Source organism: Lissotriton vulgaris, chromosome 2_1, assembly GCF_964263255.1.
Source record: "Lissotriton vulgaris chromosome 2_1, aLisVul1.2, whole genome shotgun sequence".
Lineage (NCBI taxonomy): Eukaryota > Metazoa > Chordata > Amphibia > Caudata > Salamandridae > Lissotriton > Lissotriton vulgaris.
The window spans coordinates 382,227,520-382,248,435 of NC_141687.1; the positions used below are offsets into that span (position 1 = coordinate 382,227,520).

The 20,916-nt window shown below is 46.6% G+C and overlaps 1 protein-coding gene across 1 annotated transcript in view; it reads left to right on the forward strand.

Moving 5' to 3' along the window:
• Positions 1 to 2,446: 2,446 nt before the first annotated feature.
• TLCD2 (TLC domain containing 2) overlaps positions 2,447 to 20,916 on the forward strand; it is a 137,368-nt gene continuing 118,898 nt past the window's right edge. The window contains exons 1-2 of the mRNA XM_086955206.1: positions 2,447 to 3,234; positions 18,843 to 18,925. Of these exons, the coding sequence (XP_086811332.1) occupies positions 3,059 to 3,234; positions 18,843 to 18,925 (259 nt within the window). The 5' untranslated portion in view covers positions 2,447 to 3,058. The remainder of the gene's footprint in view (positions 3,235 to 18,842; positions 18,926 to 20,916) is intronic.

Genomic DNA, 20,916 nt, shown 5'->3' on the forward strand with positions numbered 1-20,916 from the left:
GGCCATGTTTGCCCGTGAGCTTCAGGATGTGAGACTGCAACAAGGGGCAGGTGACATACCGTGGCTAAAGCTAATTAAGAACACTCTTATCGAAATGGGCCTTCCTTTGCTATGGTCAGAGCCGGGTTCCCAAACCTTTCCCACCAAGAATGAATTTAAACTTCTTTTCTGGTCCATGGTAAAAACGGAACATGTGGCACTTTCTGAGAAAGTGAACTTGACAGGCCAGTTCTTGCTCCACAAAGCAGTTCCCAACAAAGAAGTATACTGGGATGTTATCCTTAAAACATTAGACAGGAAACTATACCATCAGTTCCGTGTAGGCACATTGCCTTTGAGGGCCTTTACTAGCGGCTGGCAGAGGTTGGAGTCAAGCTTCTGTCCCTGTTGTGCCGTCTGTAAAGAAACACTAGGTCATTTTTTTTTTATTTGTCTGTACTGCTTATTGCGAACCTCGTAATAAGTGGCTGAAACCTATATGTACTAGACTAAACACCCGAGTGAGTAGTGATGCACTGTACATCTTGAAAACGAACACATCTGAATGGCTAACTATAGGATTGGCGAAATTCCTTGGGTGGGCTTGGCTGATAAGGATTAAGTCAATCAGTTCATAAATCATGATCTAAATAACTTGTATCCCATGTTATCCCACTGTTTTTTTGGTCTATGACTTTATTAGTATCGATGATCTGCTATTTTTATATATGCTCAAATGATTTTACCATTTCTCTTGACGTCTTTACACGCATGTTTAATTGAGATCTTAACTTCACTTGTCTTCCCTTAATTATTTTTGTCTTGTTTTTCTCTTCTGATTTGGTTAATACGTGTATTTAAATATTTATATATTTATGACTTTGTTGCACCAATTGTATTCATTGTAATTTTTGTGTATATATGTGTCTTTTATGATGAAAAATCGAAATAAAGACGTTAAAAAAACTGAAACTGAGTACCCGGTGTGATTTTCTGTGATGTCATTAGCGAACAAAGGTTCCAGTGAGGACACAATTACGCTGGTGGGTGGGTTTAAATTTAAATGATCCTCTTTCTATGTGATCACCGGAATTAAGCATGCATGATTTCACCAATTGGTAGTAAGTTCCCCACTGTGGGGTAATGGCATTTACCACATGTGGCAATTATCTCACCCTATTCTTGTGGTCCGAGCCGGCCCTGGCTTTGATAGCGCTCTGGCGCCCTTGCTGATGCTAGTTAATACGATACAGCTGGGTCCCTTTTGTGTTCACTGGTCACTCCCTGGCTGAGCAGTGAATGGTCCCTGAATGCAAACTTCTTTGGACCTCCCCCAGCTCACCTAAATCGCCCATGGCTTAGGTGCCTCATGCCGATGAGGGTGTTAGGGAGTGTCATCATGGGTGAGAAGGCGAAGGGAGGGCAGTGAAGAGGGCAAAAGGGGTGTAAAAAATATCGCCTATGGCACGATACGAAAGGCCACTTTAAACTGGTAAATGTGACAGAGAAAAGATAACACAGGGACACGGACAAGGTTAGAGCAATAGAGGGGTGATGCTGGTTGCATAAACTTAATTAATACACCTCCAAGTGCCACTCAGAAGCATGGCGCCTTGGGCCTGCGCACAGCTCACCCATGCCAAAAGTCAGCCAAGCCCTTGCTTTAAATGCGCAGGTATTGTCCAGTGCAGAGTACCTGCAGCTCTTCAATTAGAAAGAGCAAGTACCTGCACTTCTCAGCACTGCTTCCACTGCGTTTAATGAGAGTATCTGCCCTACTATGGGGCAAACCATTATTCTAAATAGTACCTGCATTTCTATATTTCAATTTGAAGCAATGCCCTATTCTACAGAACCCATAAATGCCAATAGACCCGGGTCAGGCAGGAGACTCTCAATTTTTAAAACAATAAATTGCTTTATTTAGGCTGTCTCCCGACTGAAATTTACACTGCTTCATTAGAAGTCAATGGGAGAAAAACATACTCCAAATATTTTTTTTTAAAATGTTTCACTTTGCTCTTCTAAAATGTTGCCATGTGCATAACCTGTGATGCGGGCCACTGAGTTTTTGCTGTATCACACTAGGAGCGAGGCAGTCGCCCCCGTTGCTTTAATGTTTTGGTTTGCATTTCCTCTACATGCCTTGCTAATTCCGGTCTCTTAATGCATGTCTCTGTTCATCATTATTCCTGGCTACGTCCCAGTCCTCGTACCATCCCAACTGAATACAAGGTTTGGACTCGCTCCGAGCGCAGGTATATAGCTGAGCCCGCCAAAGTCCCGGCGGTTGCTGGGACTGGTAGTTTAACCCGCAAAACATTCGGGAGTTGTAGTCTTCCATAAATACTCCGTGGCGCAATCGCTCCTCCGGGGGTGTGACCGGTCGCCATGGAGACGATTGGGCGTGGCTAAGGTTAGCCAATGGACGAACGCTGGAGGCCACTTGTTTGCTGGTTACGAGAAAATGTTACACAAGGTTCGAAAAGGGCGAGAGTAGCAGAGGAAGGATATCTTAAGGGGATAGGGAGCAGATCCCCCCGTGAGACACGAGAGGAGAGCGCCCGAGGGAGAGAAGAAGAGCGAAGGAACACTGAGCAAAGAGCTGTAGGCACTCCGCCTCGCCCATCGGCCAATTTCCACCTTTCCTCTTTAGTTTCACTTCTTATTTAGATACCCCCTTTCCTTTGCCCTTTCCACACCTCGTCTCTTCTTTATTTTGACCCCTCGCCCCATTTTCAGTGTCTTCTCTCCAGGCTTGAGATCGCCCACCCCTTCTATACTCTTTCTCTCCATCACGCCCCTCCTCATCCGCAATTATTTCCGCTTTCTTCTCTTCTCAGGCTTTTATCATCTGTCTCTTTCCACTTTTTTCACCCCTCTTTCTTTCTTCTTTCCCCATTCTCCCCTCCTCTATCCACATTTCTTTATCTGATTATCTTGCTTTTTTATCTTACCCTACAGCCCATCCCATCGTTTTTGTTTCTTTCCCTTTTCATTGTATCCTTCCAGTTTGTTCTCTCATATTTGTATCCCTATCTGTCCTCCCATTTCGGATTCTTTGTTTCCGCACTCTTCCATGGATTCCGGTGTGCTGCTGGTCGCTGGGTCGTTTGCATCTTTCCATCTTCTCAACCGGAGTGTGGATCGCTTCTTTCCTACCCCGCAGTCCGCGCTGCGAAACCCCTGGAAATGGAGAAACATCTGGACTTCCTTCGTGCACAGCCTACTTACCGGCTTCTGGGCTCTGCTGGGGTAAGTGTGGGTTGTGAGTGTGTCCCCGAGGGACGACAGTGGCATGGACCGCATGTGCGGGGATGCGGGTGGAATCACTTCAGAGGTGGCGTGGGCGGTCAGAGCTGCCGGGTGTGTGTGGCTTAGACAAATCAGGGACTGCGAACCCAAACGTAACTATGCTGAGTCCGGCTCACAAGAGAACAGTTGTCAGAAGAAGTGTGGGTCAAAGGTCATAGGTAAACTGGGGCCACTTCTGCAGCAAGACTTAATCGAACCGCGGAAGTTACGCTGCCCGGACTGTAACGCACCCCTTTAGGCCCCCAGATCCTGTGACCAGCTCTTTATCACACACACACAGGCTGTCCCGTTCTCGCCTTCAGCCTCATCTGTGTCTCTGAACATAGTTTGGTGGGGACAACAGCAGAGCTCGTTGCGTTCTCGGTATAGATATCTTGATTTGCGTCAGTTGAATCAGTCAGAAGAGCTTATTTGATAGTAGTTCTCTGTTGGTTAAAAGCCTATACCTGAAAAGAGCCATTACCTGAAAAGAGCCTATACCTGAGAACCGACTATGTGATGACATGAGGGGGTGGGGCAATTTAAGCACTCCCATCGGGTGCAGATCGAGGAATTGAGGCCTCGCCTTCACCGTCTAGCTGACCTCAACCTCCTCTCTGTGGAGGAAACTGGCACAGCCGGCGAAGAACGCCGTTCAACCAGAACGTCCACCTGGTCTAATCTCCCCCCCCCCCCCCCCGCCACCTGACGTGATTTCATGGAAGCATCGCATAGCTGTATTTAGCACCAAAACCACCCTACACACCCTGAGTGGGTATTTCAGTGCAGGCACACACCTAAGCTCTGAGATGAGGCTTCAGAAGGCACACACCGTCGAGAGGTGCTGATATGTGCGGCTTCTGGGAGGGCCGCGTGCCACTTAGTTCCACATCTCTTTTCCAACGTGTTTACTACTACCCTCGCAGCCTGAGAAAGGCAAGTGTGGGCTAAAATGCAAATGACGTCTCACTGGAGCAGAAAGAATACTCTTGTTAACATGTTTAGAGTTGTTTGCCATTCTCCGTATATTTGGACTAAAGCCCTCATTTGGCTTTAAAAAAAACTGAGCTGCCTGTTTTACGTTTTTGCTGACCGTCGGAACCCCCAACTTGTCTTTTTTTTTGTGCAACTTCATTTTAATTGCCCTATTTTACATATATATTTGTGTTTAGAGCAAATCTTCATGCATTATTTTTGCATAGTCTGCTACAAAGTTGTGTAGTAGTGGGAAAAGAAAGTTGAGCGTATTTTCGCAATCGTAAGGATTTGACAGACGCGCTATAACTCTTTATAGCGCTGGGTGACGTCAAACACCGCGCCAGTGACCCCGCCGCTTCCCCTTCCAGTGATGGTTCCTGGCTGTTACCTCACTGTACTAATGTGAGCGTGTGTGTGGTGGCAGTGCGTTCGCACTTCTGTCCCGTGAGTTAACCTAGGCCATTGGTTGGGGGAACTAAGCCAGGTTCTGGCTATCTGCACGCCACCTGCAACTGGCAGGTGTGTGTCACAGAGGGCCGACTCAGACTCTCATCCTTCCGAGAATTTGGTATCATTCGATCGCGTAATAGCACGTGTTAACACCAATAGGTGAGACATAGAAGTGTGGGTAAAAAGAGGTCTGCTCCTTAATAGAGGGCCTCTTGAGAGTTACGAAAGAAGCGCGTGCGACTGCAGGTGCACGTGGCTGAGCCCGGAACCTATGATGTGGACTCTCCCGCCTCCCCCTTCCCGGCAGGCAGTTCTGCATCTGGTGGGAGCCAGGCAAGAGGGCAGAGTACCCTGGGAGCAGAGAGCATTATCAGTAGACTCTGAAAACATTCTTTATGTTTCACGGCCAGGCGGCAGAGGCATAAAGAGAATAACGATGAAGCTAGAAATGCCATGCTGCAGCCAGAATAAACCTCTCCCGTTAGCAGTTTTAAGCCACAGTGAACAAAGAAGCCAGCTGGTCTAAATCACGGATTCTAAACCTGTGGGCCACAACTGTCTTGAAAAATAATGTATATTAGTACATTGATAAAGTACATACCCTTAACAATGCAACATTGGAAAGTGTAAAATGCCTTGTAAATGTGAAGAGAGTTGAATCTGGAGGCTAAACGCTGGTAGCCTCTTCAAGCGCCTTGAGACCCTACGGGTATGTAGCGCGCTATATAAATCTTTTGACTTGACTTGACTTGACTAGCTTGAACTGGATTCGTGGTAGCTGCACAAGTACAGCAAACAAAAGTATGGAGAATTAGGGGCCTCGTGAAATACTAGCTTCCTCTGGCAGAAAGAGAGGATTCATTGGGAACAAGAAAAAGACAAAGTGATATGTTGGAGTCTAGCATATTGCTTTGTCTTTCAGAACTAAACCCTAATTCTGGAAATCTCCAACCTACCACTAAAATTTCGATTTTTGTTTGTGAATTAAAGGCGGTATTTCATAATTTTTATCTTTGTCTGATGCACACTTCTTTCTGCAGTTGTTTGTATTTTTTGTTTTCTACTTTTGAGAGGTTTGCATTGTGCAGATTGTTTAGGCATGGTGCCCGGCTTCGCATAGGGATTCAGTGGGGGTCTAAATCTATCAAAAGGTTAAAAGCTGCTGGTCTAAAGAACCATTTACTGAACACCTACCAGCTCAGCACCCGTAAAGCCCCCTCTTACATTACGACAATAGGATAAGTATACTTTGAAACTGTAGAACTCCTGTTGCTATGCATTATGTATTTCACTCAACATCTGCTCCTACCCAGTGTCCTGTGTTTGCTTCACTGTGGCTTCATTTTTAATGTTAATCTGTTTTCCAACCTCTAGAATACTCCAGCACGCCTGTGATGGCCACGGCAGCGCTACATAATAATACATGAAATATAAACAGACATAAGATGAATTAGTCAGGATAAAAGCCAAGAGGGGTAATTTTTCGACTGCTTCATAAAGTGTAGAAACAAGTTTTTGCTCTGGCTCCCAGAAGTAAATATAATGTTACTAAAGGCTGGAAATGGGGACAGGACCTCCTATGTTATAAAGTGATGTATGCTTCAGCTACCTGCATGGTAATGATAGACCACACCCTAACAGGATCTTCAAACATACCTGGAGGCGTGGGGGAGGGGGATGATTCAGACAAAGAGTCTGACATGTATGTAATCTACACCCTAGCCTATTCCGCATAAATATTAAAACATAGCAACACTGCTTAAGGAATCCTAGGCATCAGGTCTGGTGCTGAATGCCTCCCGCATGTGAACTTATCCTCCCAACACCCACTACAGAAAGTTATGTGCACAGCATAGATTTCCCGCAAGAGTGCTGCAGGACATAGGCCTGGTAAGCAAATCAAAGCCTGTTTTTAGAAAAAAAAGTAAGGGAAGCAAAACTATATTCCCCCAGAAGCTTATAAATAACTACAAAAAAGGTTGCAAGAAAAGAAAACCTCTTCTGCACTTGGGATGACAGATTTTCCTTGGGCAGTCAACGGTTACTGGGTTCCAGTTGCATCAATGGGAGTTGTTCACCACTGGTGTCCTGGGGCCATAGGACTATAGGACCCCAAACTGGATATCCAATTACTCCCTGTGAGAACTCTACGCTCTCAGCATAATGTGAAGAGCAGTCCGAAGAGGAGAGGTGGGTTAGACATTCAGAATGCAGTTTACACCATAATACCAGCCAATAAGATCTATCTCCAGCCAATGCTTTCATTTGTAAAAGAAAAATACTTAAATACACGAGAAAAAATATACTGCACATGAAATTAAGATGCATGGTAAAGACCAAAAGAGTCCGCAAGCCTCAGGGCCAAGTTTCTGATCCCAAACAGTATTATAGCTCCTAGATGCTAAGCACTATGTGTACAAACCATGTTGCACAGGGTTCCTCTTCAAAGCTAGAGCAACTGCACCAATACTTGTATTGCAGTCATTTTGGCTTCAGCAGTTCATATGAAGTCAATGTTCCTGGTCCTCTCACTGTCCCACTAGTCAATTTAATGGAAGTGCCCCCTTTGCTTGGCGAGGACACCACTCTGTTGTTGTCAGGGGTCTGGTTAGGAGTGGCCGCTGTTACTAAAGTCCCACTGACCCAGTATCCACTAGCTGTAGGAGGACACCAAAATAGGTGTTGGCCCGTACCACAGAGCCTGCTAATCCCAGTCCAACGTTTATAATAGCAGGGCACTCACAGAGACTGTGCTGCTTGCTTCTAGTGCAGGATGGGCAAGGACTAAGCCATATACAATGCAAGTCCTAGGGCAGTGGCAGAGCATATGTTCTTCTTTCTACAGGGTAGTCTTTCCCAGCTACTGATGGTAACTGGAAGCACCCACAGGTTCCCACATAACAGGGGTGGGTTCCAGAGAGAAGCAGTCTCACCTGCTCGGACTGTAAGGAGCTACCTTTGTCTCACTTGTTGAAGTACGGCAAGTTGCCTTATCGTGAGCAGCTGCCTGGATTTTCCTTAAGTTTAAAAACGCCTGTAGTTCCGGGTAGCTCATTCTTCGCTGGGATATTGCAGAATAAGCTCCTTCCGTCAGACTGTTAAGTGCCAGGCAATCCATCACAGATGCACCTTCTCAAGTCCAGACTAATTTCTGCAGTCTGCCAGGGGGGGTGAACAATTGAGCTTCTGGGTTCAACTCTTGGTTCTCTGCTTACCGAGGACCCTGCTATGTGACTGGTCCGAAAGCAAGAACAGTGTTGAACAATTCACTGGCCAATGAATCCAGTCTTTTATCATTTCCTGATGGATGCGATGATCCAAACCGGGAGGATGGTACTTTTCAATCTCGGTAGCCCATCAGTCCTTGTGTATATTTACTGCACGATCAGTGCATGAGGAGCTCCTGTTGTCCTCTTCCTTTGTCCCTTGGTACCTGTCTGTGCTATCCCCAGGGAGGGATGCTAATTAGCTCCATTCCTTGAAGCCCTGATCATCTCCCAGTAGAGGGTTGAACACCAATGGTTCATTCCTGGTCCAACCAAGCTTCTATGAGGACTAGAATGTGGCACGAGTCAGCTGGAATGTTCAGCAGAACCAGCTCCGCACTAAACACAATGGCTCTCCAATCCCTCCTTACCCAGTGAATACACTGGCTCTCAACATACATATCCCAAACATGCTAGAAACAAAAAGAACCAAAGAAAAACGGGTAAAGGATACTGCACAGACTTTACCAGGAGGGATCAGCCCCCCCAAAGAGTACAGCTACCTCGGAGTATACATGAATGCCACTGCTGGCCATCTATCACAGCTGGTGTAGAGGGCAGAAGCCATTCTTCATAAAAGAGGTGTGCACTTTGTATGCCCCTTTAACCTCTGAGCCAAGCTTTAGCGTCTCAATCCTTGTAAATACGGAGATCCTCAGTGGACACGTGTGATTGTCATGTCCAGAGGTAAAGAAGAAAAATCCTACAGCTGCTTTCTAGTGACTTGCCAGATCATCAGCTTTTGGCAGGGAAAAACTCTCTCCAGAACATTGCAGAAGACTGTCCACCCCCAAAGCACTCTACCATCAAAAGCGAATTCTGCAGACTTTGATAGTATCCCAATGCTACTCTACAAACATGATCTAGCCTAACGTTATACACAGAATGGGAAGAGATACCACAGAACCCCTGCACCTCTGTTTCTGTAAACCAGTATTAAGTGTGCATAGAAAGGACCCAACTTGTGGATTCTTAGTAGACCTAAAAGGTTACTTGTAGTGCTCAATTTCTTTAAATTCACCCAAAGCCCTACACTACATGGCCAACATCTCACCAGGTATTCACCAGAATCCAAGAGCATTGTTTCTCAGCAACACCTGCCAGATCACTAATTGGAGGAACGCACTCAGGAACTTAAAATGGGTTCAAGAAAGTCCTAGTGCCTCATACTAGGAGACATCTCTGGGGCAAAACAGCAAACAAAAATGCTACAGGCCTCGTGCACAAGACCCAAAGTATGCAGAATATAATATTATGTTCTGAAACATAAACCTCATTCAAATGGAGACCACAGAGTGTGAATGGAGACTGACTGGCATAGACCATAACTAAAACGCAAAGGGTCCAACACATGTTCGTCTTTTTCCCTGGCCCTGAAGCAGTCCTTGGTTAACTTAATTATCTGTGGTGGATGCGGTCTTTGATCACAGGCGACTTAAGGCTCCGTCTACTATTGCACTCAAAAATAAAGCTACTACTTAGGGTATTTGACTGTCCAGGGTAGCAAAGTTAAACAGATAAGGCTTGCTGTAGCCAGGAAGTACTAGTAGATAGAAACTTATTTACAGCATGACATTTATAGTATGCAAGAAGCTTAAAAATAGGTCAGTTACAATTAAGGAGGATGAATGCGGAAACTCAAGCGCCTTCTGATTCAGAGCTGTGACCCTAAGCACTGTAATAGCGTTTAACATGGTGAAACACTCCATTCTCAAGGGGCCCTATTACCTCAGTGGATCTGTGTGCCAGGGTTCTTCTGTCCTCGGATCTTTAGAGAGTTCTCAAGTTGGTTACATATTTTATTCCTCCTAAACAGTCATTACGACAGAATTGCCAAATAGACTGCAGCAGTTGTATGATGCATTTGTCCTAGTTTGTTTCTTGCGATCATCTGTGTGCAGTGTTGAGTAAGCGAGTCTGTCCAGTGTGGCTGAGATTCCATAAAAACAAGCCAAAGACCTGCAACGCTAAAAAGACGACCACCCACATTTGAATAGGGTTTGCACTCAAGCCCAAAATGTTTGTCTCTAAAGCCCAGTCTGATACTGTCTTGGTGCTTGGGTGACAAGCCTGCATGAGATGGGTGCTGGGGTTGAGGAGGGATCCGTTTGCTGTGCACGGTTTTCTGATTAGAACAGTTTGGAATCTTAACTGGTTTCCCAGTCAACGAAGGAGGACTGGGAGCTGTCATAGACCCCGCATCCAAAATCCATTGTTATTTATGTATTTTTTTTAGGTCTCAAAGTGGGCTATTGCTCCGGGTCATCACCCTTCATGGGGTCCCCTGATAAAGAGATTTGGACAGCCAGAAGCCCCACTGTAATAATTATGTATAAAAGATACACCCATCTCTGTCTCTAACTCCATTCTTCCTGTACTGCACATATCTCGTCCTACTGTTCTCTTTAGCTCTATTTCTGTCTCCCATCCCCTCCTGTTTCTTTTATTCGGCAGAGCCAGGGGTCACTGTGTAGCCAGAAAAGTGTCCATAGAGAAAAGCAGACGCTGTTAGATGGTAAAGGAAAATAGCTAACGTTAAAATCACCAGATTTCATGCCGCTGGATGGCGACTGTCCTAAGAGCAGTGCGACTTTCAGTGTTCCAATTAGAATGCTAGTTTTGAAGAAGCATTACATTGTGATTATTAATATCCAGAAATGAAAGGCACAATGCCAAGAGCTATCTGCATTGTCTTATTTTAATATTACTGCTCTTCAACTCAACATCCATTACATTAAGTCACTGTCTATAACCAGGACTCTCATTCAGTGGGAGCAATAGGCTGGTTAGACACTGAATTCCTCATAACATACTTTTGCAAGACAAACAACCCTAGATCCAAGCACATGATGAAATGGCTTCATCAGTGCATGTTCAGAGTTTCTACTAGTACTGTTTGGCTGGCAGATTTCGGGCAGATTGAGATTTTGATTGTTTTTCTTAGCCTTTTCTGAAAGTTGTACCTATAATTCAGTATTGATATACATTATGGAGATGAAAAGGGCAGTACATTCGAAGTGCCAAACAAGAAGGCCCCGATATAACGTTTTTCCAGGAACTCTATAATCTTGAATATGGCACTGCTTGGGAACAGTGTATATAGAATATATCGCATCCAGGAAAGGACCAAGAAAAGCTGGAAGGGAATCCCCAATTTGGGTGGCTCACGGCGTGTCCTACCTGGCCACCATTCACCTTGACATGATTGCCTGATCCTACCTACATACCCATGAGAAGCACACCACACACAACTTCACCACACTGTGGCAGCAACGTAAAGACCTCATGGGACTGCACAAAATTTACAGCAAGCGCCTAGGTGAGCAATCTCGCTCCCCTTCAGCGGTACAGATAAAAAGGCATGTACCCTTTGTTGTCCGTCACCATACAATCTGTTATGAGGTTGTAGCAGCCACACTCGACCTTGGTTATGGTAAACCTTGGACACAGGCAGTCCTTGGCAAGCAGAGCCTGTGTTCTATTGTTGATCTTCCATAAATCAGAGAGAATCCCTAGTAGATTTAAGTTGTCATGTCCATGTCTTTCAGTCCTACTGAAAGAATCTGCCCAGCTTGTGACCTGGTGGAAGTGGACACTGTGAGGCGTGTTCTGTTACACTGTCTTGCATGCAAGGATATTCTGAGCACTTATTTTCCAGTATTTTGCAAGAAAGCCTTTTCGAAGACAATAGAAGCATAATCGGGAAAATAATAAAAATCTGAGTAGGGCAGCAAAGTGTTGTATTTGAATATCTTTTAATAGAGACCTTTACAACACAAAAAGCAATTGCCTGAATTACTCTCAATTGTTGTTAATTCCCCTGGGCCGCATTTGAGTCCACTGTTTTTAGTGTTTGTCCATTGCAGACAGAGACTAACCTCATGCCAAGCTGACTTGGCTCTGCCCCACAAAGGACAGTGTAGGCCAGGTCCAACCTGTAGGAGACACAAGCAACTCCCGGACAAGCTTCAGCCTTGCTCAGCCATCTTATTGAGGAGCAGCCTGATGGCTTAAACCGTAAAGTGACGTCTGGACCCAGATCTGGTTATGCACGTCACACTTAGACTGCATATACAATGACAGGTGGAATGCTTGCTTTAATGTCAGCCACTAGTAATTTACTCTGGGCCGTGTTCCAGTTACATGTTTAACTTGTCAGGGCCACTGTGGACGAGGACGACCATATGCATCCATCTTGGGTCACAACGGACAGTCCAGGCTGAGCTGCCCGTCCAAAGCCCGAGCAGTGAAAGGGAACACAGCAGCAAAGAAATAGCATCTCGCTGCGAGCCACCTTGAAAGGGAATGTAAACATTTGTACGGTTTATTGCTTTTTGTGTCTCCTTCTCATTCTTTTGGCAAGACTTGTTTGACTTGTCGAGCCAAGAAAGTGTTTTAGGACTGCATGGCTACAGAGTCTTCCTGCTGCCCCACCCACTGGGCGCGCGCCGGGTTAGCTGATGATGCTTAAGGAAAGAACATGAGCTGTTAGCAGTGTACGAAAAATGTGTTTATGAATGAATGGGCTTGTCTAGTGTCCGTTCCACATACCGGCGATTCAGAGCACTGTACAGAGCACTTCGAGAAACAGAAGCCAGGCACTTATTGACTTCTACTTCGGAAGATATTACTAATCCGTATAATTGCTGTTAAAAGTCGAGCATGAATGCACAGAAAAAAGTACAGTGAACAAAGATGTGTCTCAAACAAGTTAGAAAACACATTAAAAGCAGTTACATAGGGCAAGGTTTTTTTTTTCAATCCTAGCCTGCCTTGCTCAAAGCTTTTATTGGGTGTGAACGAGAAGGTCAAGAGTCTGGGTGCTGCCTTCTACTGCGGACTTGTCCTTGGGTCGCTTTATTCGGGTGCTGTGAGTGAGGGCGAGTCTTGCTTACATGGAATATTGCGCAGTGATATTGTAACCCAGCGAAGATCTAACCTGTCGTGTTGTGTGTTGCCCGTGTGTTTTAGGGGCCGTGAGGATGTACGCCTCGTTCCGGTGTTTGGGGTGTGGCTTTTTTCTCAACCGGCCATGTCCGCTTCATTGGTGAATGATGTGTTTTGAGTCTCCGAAGCTCTGATGCAGTGGTTCCGAGATCTAAAGGGGGACGGGGGGGATGGGGTGGACGGTTGTTCCTCTCTCGTCTCTTGGTGTCTCTGCCTGGAATTCCCTCCCTCTGCCCCTTCGGGAGTTGAAGAGCAGACCTTCAAACGCCTCCTTAAGACCTGGCTATTTGAAAGAGCTTTTGAGTCATTATGTGTCATTATAGATAATCACGAGCCAGTAGTGCCAGGATAATCCCTGAGCAGCCCTGCTCTCTACATACTCTGACTGATTGAGCCACACACGATCAGTAATTTCACCAGTTCGTGGGGGACTCTCCTCCTTCCATGCTCTTGCCCTGTGCCCGATTGTGGATTGCTCATAAACTCCCTGAGTACCTTGTCCTGCGGGGACCCCTGTAGTGCTTGTCTGGTGCTGCTGGCAGTGCTTGGAAGTGCTTGTAGGCCAGCCACCGGGCTTACTTTCCATGCTCCCATCGTGTGATTACTTTATCGTACTTTTTCTCTGTGTTCCAAACCTGTTTTCACCTGTAAGAATTTGGGATGGTGGTTGAGTGAGGGGTTGGCGCTGCTAAAGCAACAGCCACAATCCCTGTCAGGGTGAACTGCTAGTGAGCGTGTGCCTTGCTAGGCTTGACCCATGGGGGTGGGGGGTCCATCTGGGTGACAGCCCACATGTGGTGTCCTTGTATGCCGATAATGCACTGATCTATTTACGGGACCTGGAAAAGTCGGTCTGACTTTTGTTTGAGGGACCAAGCAAATTTGCTGCAGTCTCGGGGTTGTAGATTAACAGGGCAAAGTCTAGGTTGTTTCCCCTGGCGCGACAGGCGCAGGCAGACCTGGTACTTACTCTACGGATGGGACTACCCTGGAAACTGGATGCTTTTTGATATTTGGTGGTTCTGGGTAGCACGAGACCCGAAAGCTCACTATGCACTCAACGTGGAGATGGTGGTGGAGAGGCTGGCTTGGTCGTTCGAGTTCTGGTAGATGCCACTACCCTCCTTGATGGGACGCATCTCTGTGGCAAAAATGTTTTTTTCTGCCGTGTTGTTCCTTTGCTGAAGAATGCAGTGTTCCCAATCCTTCCTATGACCTCTGTACGGCTGGACCGATTGCTGGGCCGCATGGTTTGGGTGGGTGGTAGAAATCCGGTCAAACTGGACTCCCACAAGCTCCATTGGTGGAGTGGGGGTCTCTGACTGCCGGACCCTTTTGTATACTATACAGCATTACAACTTCAGAGTGCAGTGGTTGGACAAAGATGAACTAGATAAGTCCTTCCTAGGGGAAAACTATGACCCCTACACACTACAGGAGGTTCTTATGATAGGGATTATGGTCCCTGATTCTCTCCCCTACTTGCAGAGCCAGATGTTTAAAGTGTGGATATGAAGACCATTTCTTGCCCTGCTACATAACATATCATTTGAGCGGGAGGTGGGTGTGTAAGCTGGTGGGAGACCTCTATGCCAATAAACAGTTCATCACATTTAACCAAGCCCGGGAACGGTTTGGAATGGACCCGTGCCAGTTCTTGCAGCAAGCTCGCCTGGCACATCCAGCCCAGGGTGCCTAGACCATGTTTCTGAATGAACCAAGAGAGCACAAGGTATAACAAGAGACTGGCAGAACTGGTGGACTGCTGGTGCTTCATCACACACCTACATGTGGCCCTGTTGGCGTACTAGTAAGGGAAAGCTCTCTGGGAAAGAGAGATGGAGCGTGGATGGTGGGAAAGACCTGACCGACTGAGTGGTGAAAAGCCTGTGAGCAGATCAGGTTTGTGTAAACCAATGCCCGCTTTAAACTTATACAATTTACTACTTGCATCAAACCTATCTGACCCCTCTCAGACTTTTTAAAAATATACCCTTGCTCTTATTCCAGATGTGGTAGATGTCAGTCCTCAGCTGGATTTTTGCATATGGCCTGGGACCGTCTGCAGGTGAAAAGTTTTTGGATAGTGTGGTTGGTATTTTGTCCTAAATATCCTTAATTTTGATGCCATGAACTGTTAAAGTGAGTCTCTTGGGAGTGCTTCCATAGGGACCCGAATCGTTGCATTGGGGTGGTTCTGGTAAGACACCAGATTGCTCTCAGCAGAGATTTCGGTCTGGAGGCAGGACCTACTGGAGTGTGCGGTGGCAGGTGAGCAGCACATTAAGCGCAACCGCAGAGATGAGCGTGAGGCAGAGGACATAGCGACATAGGGGTAAATGGTTCTGATGATAGTAGACCCTCCGCCGATCACTCGCAGTGAAGGATGCACTGGGGTAACTGGCCAGTGTGTTGGGTGAGCAGATAGTTGATTTAAGGTAGAGGGTATTGTTCCATGGTTTGAAAGTAATTGCACTGTATACAACTTGACTGCAACAAAGACCCTGTTATGCATTGTTAGCAAGTAAAACTTAAATAAAGAAATTTACACACAAGTTTGTCCATCCTTTTAATTACAATGCATCTTGCCTTGTGGGCTACCTAGGGCCTACCTTAAGCCAGACTTGTATGCAATAAAGAGGGAGTTTAACCCCTTGGCCGCGGCGGTAATTCTGCCACAGCGCTGGGGGGAGGGAGGGAGGGCGCTCGCGACCCCACCATGCTTGTGACGGAACTACTCCGTCAGGAGCCACGGGCGCGCTGTGCTCATGACAGTGGTTCTGTCACTGCCCCACCCGCTCATTAATTCAGCCGCGCAGGCGTGGAATTGATGCAGTGTGGGCGGAGCGGCTGCAGCGTGACGTAACCACTCCGTCATGAGCACAGTGCGCCCATGGCTCGTGACGGAGTGGTTCCGTCACTAGCACGGAAAGGGTTAAGGCTTGGCAAGGGGTTATTTTGCCAAGTCGAATTGGCACAATAATGGCTACAGGCTCACTTGTAGTATTAATTTTTATAGGCCTTGGGTATATGGTATACCACTTTACTAGGGACATATTGGTATATTAAATATGCCAATCTGGTGTAAGCCAATTTACCAGGTTTTAGGGAGTGAGCACAAGTTCACACTGGTTAGCAGTGGTAAAGTGCACACGGTCCGATGACCAGCAAAAACGAATTCAGGAAAAATGGGAGGGGGAAGGCAAAAAGTTTTGGGGAAGACTACCCTAAGGCTGACTGGTCTGATACCACCTCTTAGCCACACTACTGCTAAAGAGTCATGTGTGAGAAGAGAACAATACGGTTATCCATTTGAAGTGCAGTTTTACCAGAGTCCCTGGGACACCAGCAGTAAACACTACTAGTCACAGATTCCAGTTAGTAGCCACTAACTTAAGTGCTTGGCCTAACGTGCAGTGAGGTGGCTGCATTTTAAAATAACTTGTTGCTCGCTTCGCCGACATTGGCATCCTCCTAGAAGAACTATTTGAAGCTGCCACATTAAGAGCGATAGGATGGCGCGGCAAAGCGACAGTCATCCAAATGGCCTTGATGGGCAGCACCCGGCAGAGCTGGAGCCGGGCAAGGTGAGGCACTGCTGGGTGGTGCAGCGTGGCCGCGCACAGACCTGGGATAATCCAGAAGTGGCGTGAAGCCTGACTGCAGAAGATTAGCAGGCAAGCAGGACACACCAGGTGAGAGGTCGGCTAGTTCCAGGGCCTGCAGGGACAGGGTGCTGGCTGGCAATTGTGAGCGGGGTCAGAAAACAGCTCCAGATGCATTGAAGGCCAAGGATTCTGTGGGGCTGAAACTGGCCTAACTTGCAGCATATTAGATAAGGCCCACTATCTTGACGAACACAGGGAAGAATTTCTATAGGCTCATAGTTACCCTGCAAAGACACACCTCGAGGGTTTTTAAAGGGACTCTCACCCACGTATTATCTGTAGCATGCTTTAAGTTCCTCTTTCAGAATGATAAAACATGTGTACGGGCTCAAACTTAATGAGAGCTGCTAATATTGCTAGGGGTCCTGTGTAGATCAAATAAAATTACCTAGGCAAAGAAAACAATCGAGTATATTTAGTCATGGGTTTTCCAGGCAGGATTCAAAATGGGTATACAGTGTAGCAGTGAGCTGATTAGTACTCCAGTATCACAAAGTTGGTCTACATGTTATGGTTGTGTTTTAGCCACATGGGTCAGTCTGCCTTCATCAGGATCAGAGAGGTCCCTAGCAATTTCCTATGAAACCAGTTGTGATTCATGAGTTGTAATGCAGCGGTGAAGCGAAGGAGACAGGTGCACAAGAGAGCCTCTACCTTTGATGTAAATTTGACAACCGTGTCTTCTCACTGTCCCCTATGAAGCTTTAAGAAGACTGTATAGTGATTCATACCTGGTTACCAGATGGTGAAACATATGTGTGCATGTTTGCTTCCATGCTGATTCATTACTGCAGCCAATCATGAATCACAAATTCATTAATTGAAAATTGATAGGCTATTTACATTATTTTGTCGCAATAGAGCCTGACTGATGGTGCAACATGGGCAAGTTTAGACCAGTGAGACATCGGGTGGTGAACAAACTGGAAAATATGTATTTTTGAGAATGATAGGTAGAGGCGGGGGGGCTGAGAAGTGGAAGAAAAAGGCAACCACTAACTGCCCCAAGACCCATTGGAAAAATTGTAATTGTACAAACTTATTACATTCCACCTCTCTGTGCTAAGTGCCACTACTCCAAAACTGGCAAGTTAACTGTTATTCAACATTTGTCAAGCACGTTGAAACAATAACAAATCACTTTACTCCATGAAAGGCCATTCAATTGTGATGTGAGCCTAGTGTGAGTTCTGGTTGGTGGGGAATTCGGGTTCTGCAAGCTACGTGGTCTATGGTTGCTATAATAGGTAAGTGGTTTCTTGCACCCCCCCCCAGGTAGGGCCATCCTGCCACTCTAGCATGTCCCCCGTTGAATGCCAGGCTTGAGCGCTGATTTAAGAGCAATATGGTTGGCCAAAACCAACAGTGCCCTCATGGCCGCATTCCAGTCTACACCTTGTATATTAAGGGCCTGGGTTGGACCTTTTTGCCCAGTTTACTATTTGGTTTCCATTCCAGCCATGATACCAATGTAAATATTTTGTATTTATATAGCGCCTTCTACCCAGAGGTTTCGTATCGCTGTATTCATACCGCTGTGAAACCCTTCCTGGCTTTCCTGTGAGATGTCCACTCCTGGGCACCCCCGAGGTGAAGCCAGGCATCCAAGCGCTGCTGGGCCCATCGCCCAGAGTCACAGAGTGGGACACATGATTAGACTAGGCACCAGGGCGAGAATTATCAGGTCGGGGTAGATTGAGTCCAAGAGCCGCCGAGGCGGGAATTGAACCCTGGTCCCGGGCCAGACCTCTGCATCAGGGTCTGCCGCTCTAACCATTGAGCCACGCTTCTCCACCAGGTTATGCTATGTTAAATTATAATGCACGCAAATCACCCCGGGAGGGTTAACTCAGCCATACTAAGTGGCGAACTCCTGTGTAACATGCAGCAGCAGCAGCAAGCAGCCTTACACATCTGAAGAATGCTCCACCTGGTCCTGTGTCCATAGTTTTTCTTTCCCCAGAACAGTCCCAACTGCTGAACCGCAGTACCTGTCCTCTGCAGCACCTTGTTATGTGACCGGCGGGAAAGGCAGTAGTCTTGGTCATTCAGCCAAAATTAACTCCCTCCTTTGGAGTTTTGTACTTGTAGAGAGGAGCTCACATGTTGCATTCTGCGAAGGGGGGGGGCTTATACTTTGAAAGTAGGATTCACATTATCCAAAAGCCTGCTTATGCTCATGCCTCGTGCTATGTACTTGACTGACCTGTGACCTGTCCATGTGTACAGCATTAAGTGTTGTGTGACTGTCTCCCAACAGGTTTTACCTCCATCCAGAAATGGCAGAGGACCTCATCTCCACTCACTCCAGCTTCTCCCACAGCCTGGTTGCTGTTTCCATAGGTAAGATTCGCGTGGTGACTGCGGAATGTGGGGATCCCGGGGTATAAAGGACTGTGGGGGCAGCTGTCAACAAAGAAGAGTGCCTGAAGCACCGTGGGAGGGGGCGATGACACGAGCAGTAGGGAAATGGGGCAAACACAATAAAGGAGGAGGATGGGCGAATAGTGGCGTGCACGTCTTTGTGTATCTGTGTGTCTCTTTGCTGCCATGTAGAGGGGTGGGCTGAACATGGATGTTTGTGTGTCTGTTGGTCTGTGTTAACATGTAGGGTGCTGGGCTGAAACTACAACCCCATATCCATCAAAGCCACCAGTGCTGCTCCAATTAAAGAAAGCCTATCAGACGCCCCGCTTTAAAGAATGCTACATCAATGCATTCATCGCCCTCAGTCTGCTGCCTCCATAGCCCCCTTTGACTGTATGCATGTCTTTGACACTGTACAGCGCTCTGCTACTTTCTGGCTAGGTCTGCGTTTTTAGCTAGTCCTATAGCAGGATGGGCTGAATAGGGGTGTGTTTGTGTGTTATGGCATGTAATGCTGAAACCGCTTTACCTGGTGCTTTGATTTCAGTGGTACCTGTCGGGTTGCAGGTGTGTGGTATGAGTCTCAGGTCAGGTCAGGCAGTGTCCTTTCATGGGGTTGAGGTGACTGCATCTGCTAATCCTCCTTAGTGTTCAACACAGCTGCGAGGAGGCAGGAGATTATGACACACTTTCTGGTACTCCGAGACCGAAACGGAGAGGCACAGGCTTCTGGGTCCATTACCCAAGGAGGAGTGGCGAGGATCCGAGTCTGCCATTAGAACTGCAGCTACCGGTTCCTTAACAGCAGCCCATTCACCCTCCTGTCCTGGAAGCTCATGGGACAGTGATCCGGTCTGTGAATCCATCACCACTGGTGAACTTCTGTGTCATGCGGGTGGCACAGCAAAGCCTATTGCTCGCTCTTTAAGCTGACAGTTGTCTTGAATGTACTGGGGACACTGCTCTGGAGTTGGCAGGAGGCCATCTCCACTCCATTGCTTTCCTAGCATTACATCTTTACATTGTTGAAGACTCTACTATAGATTGAGTTCTTCTCGGTTTTTTTTCTCCCCAGCTTTCATTCTTGGTCTCTTCTTTGTGCCTTTTCAGTGTTTTTTTTTTTTTTTATTCATTCAATGAGTTCACTTTTATTATACGGACTTGCATTTCCTGTACATACCAGTTTATTTCGGGTTTTTTTATATTAAATACACTTGATTTTTTTTTTTAATGGACTGGATTTTTTCCCATTGTCGAATGTATTTAATTTATGCCACACACACTTGCAGACGTGACGCCTAGTCCCCCACCTGCTATCAAAAGAAGAGAAAGGGGTTTCTTTCAGAAAGACATTATTCCTCTTTGAGCGGGAGTACTTCAGATGCGTCTGGCAGAACATTGTACTACTGCTTATTATGCTGAGATCAGCCGTCCTGCTCTTTGGAGCGCAGCTGTAAACCTCACTGACCTTGTTTGTGGTGGTCATTGTGTATTCCTTGTGCCCTATATCTGTGTGACCTGTTGCATGCAAGTCATGGGTACTAGTGTGCTCTTGGGTGGGCTGTCAGTGTGATGATGTTGACCTGTTCCCGTAGATGTATGTGGATGTTTGTATTGCCATCTTTCCTGCATTAGCGGGGTCCTACCATCGAGGCCTTGAGGGAGAACAGATTGGTACTGATGCTAACATGTGCTGTGGGTATTGTAGCGTCTTCATCTATTGCCCTTGTGTGTTATGGATGCAGTGTTGTTCTCAGGGCATTGAGACTATCTGTGTGTAATGCAGGGCACCGAGGCTGTCTTCGCCTGCATGCTGTGTTTGACACTGCTGTAGCCTGCGTGTAAAGCTTGGCGTCACTGCAGTGTTCACATACAGGCAATGCATGGCATTGATGCCTCTGGGTAGTACAGGCCACTGATGCTACCCACTCCTGTGAGTAGCGCAGGGCACTGATTCTATCCTCGCC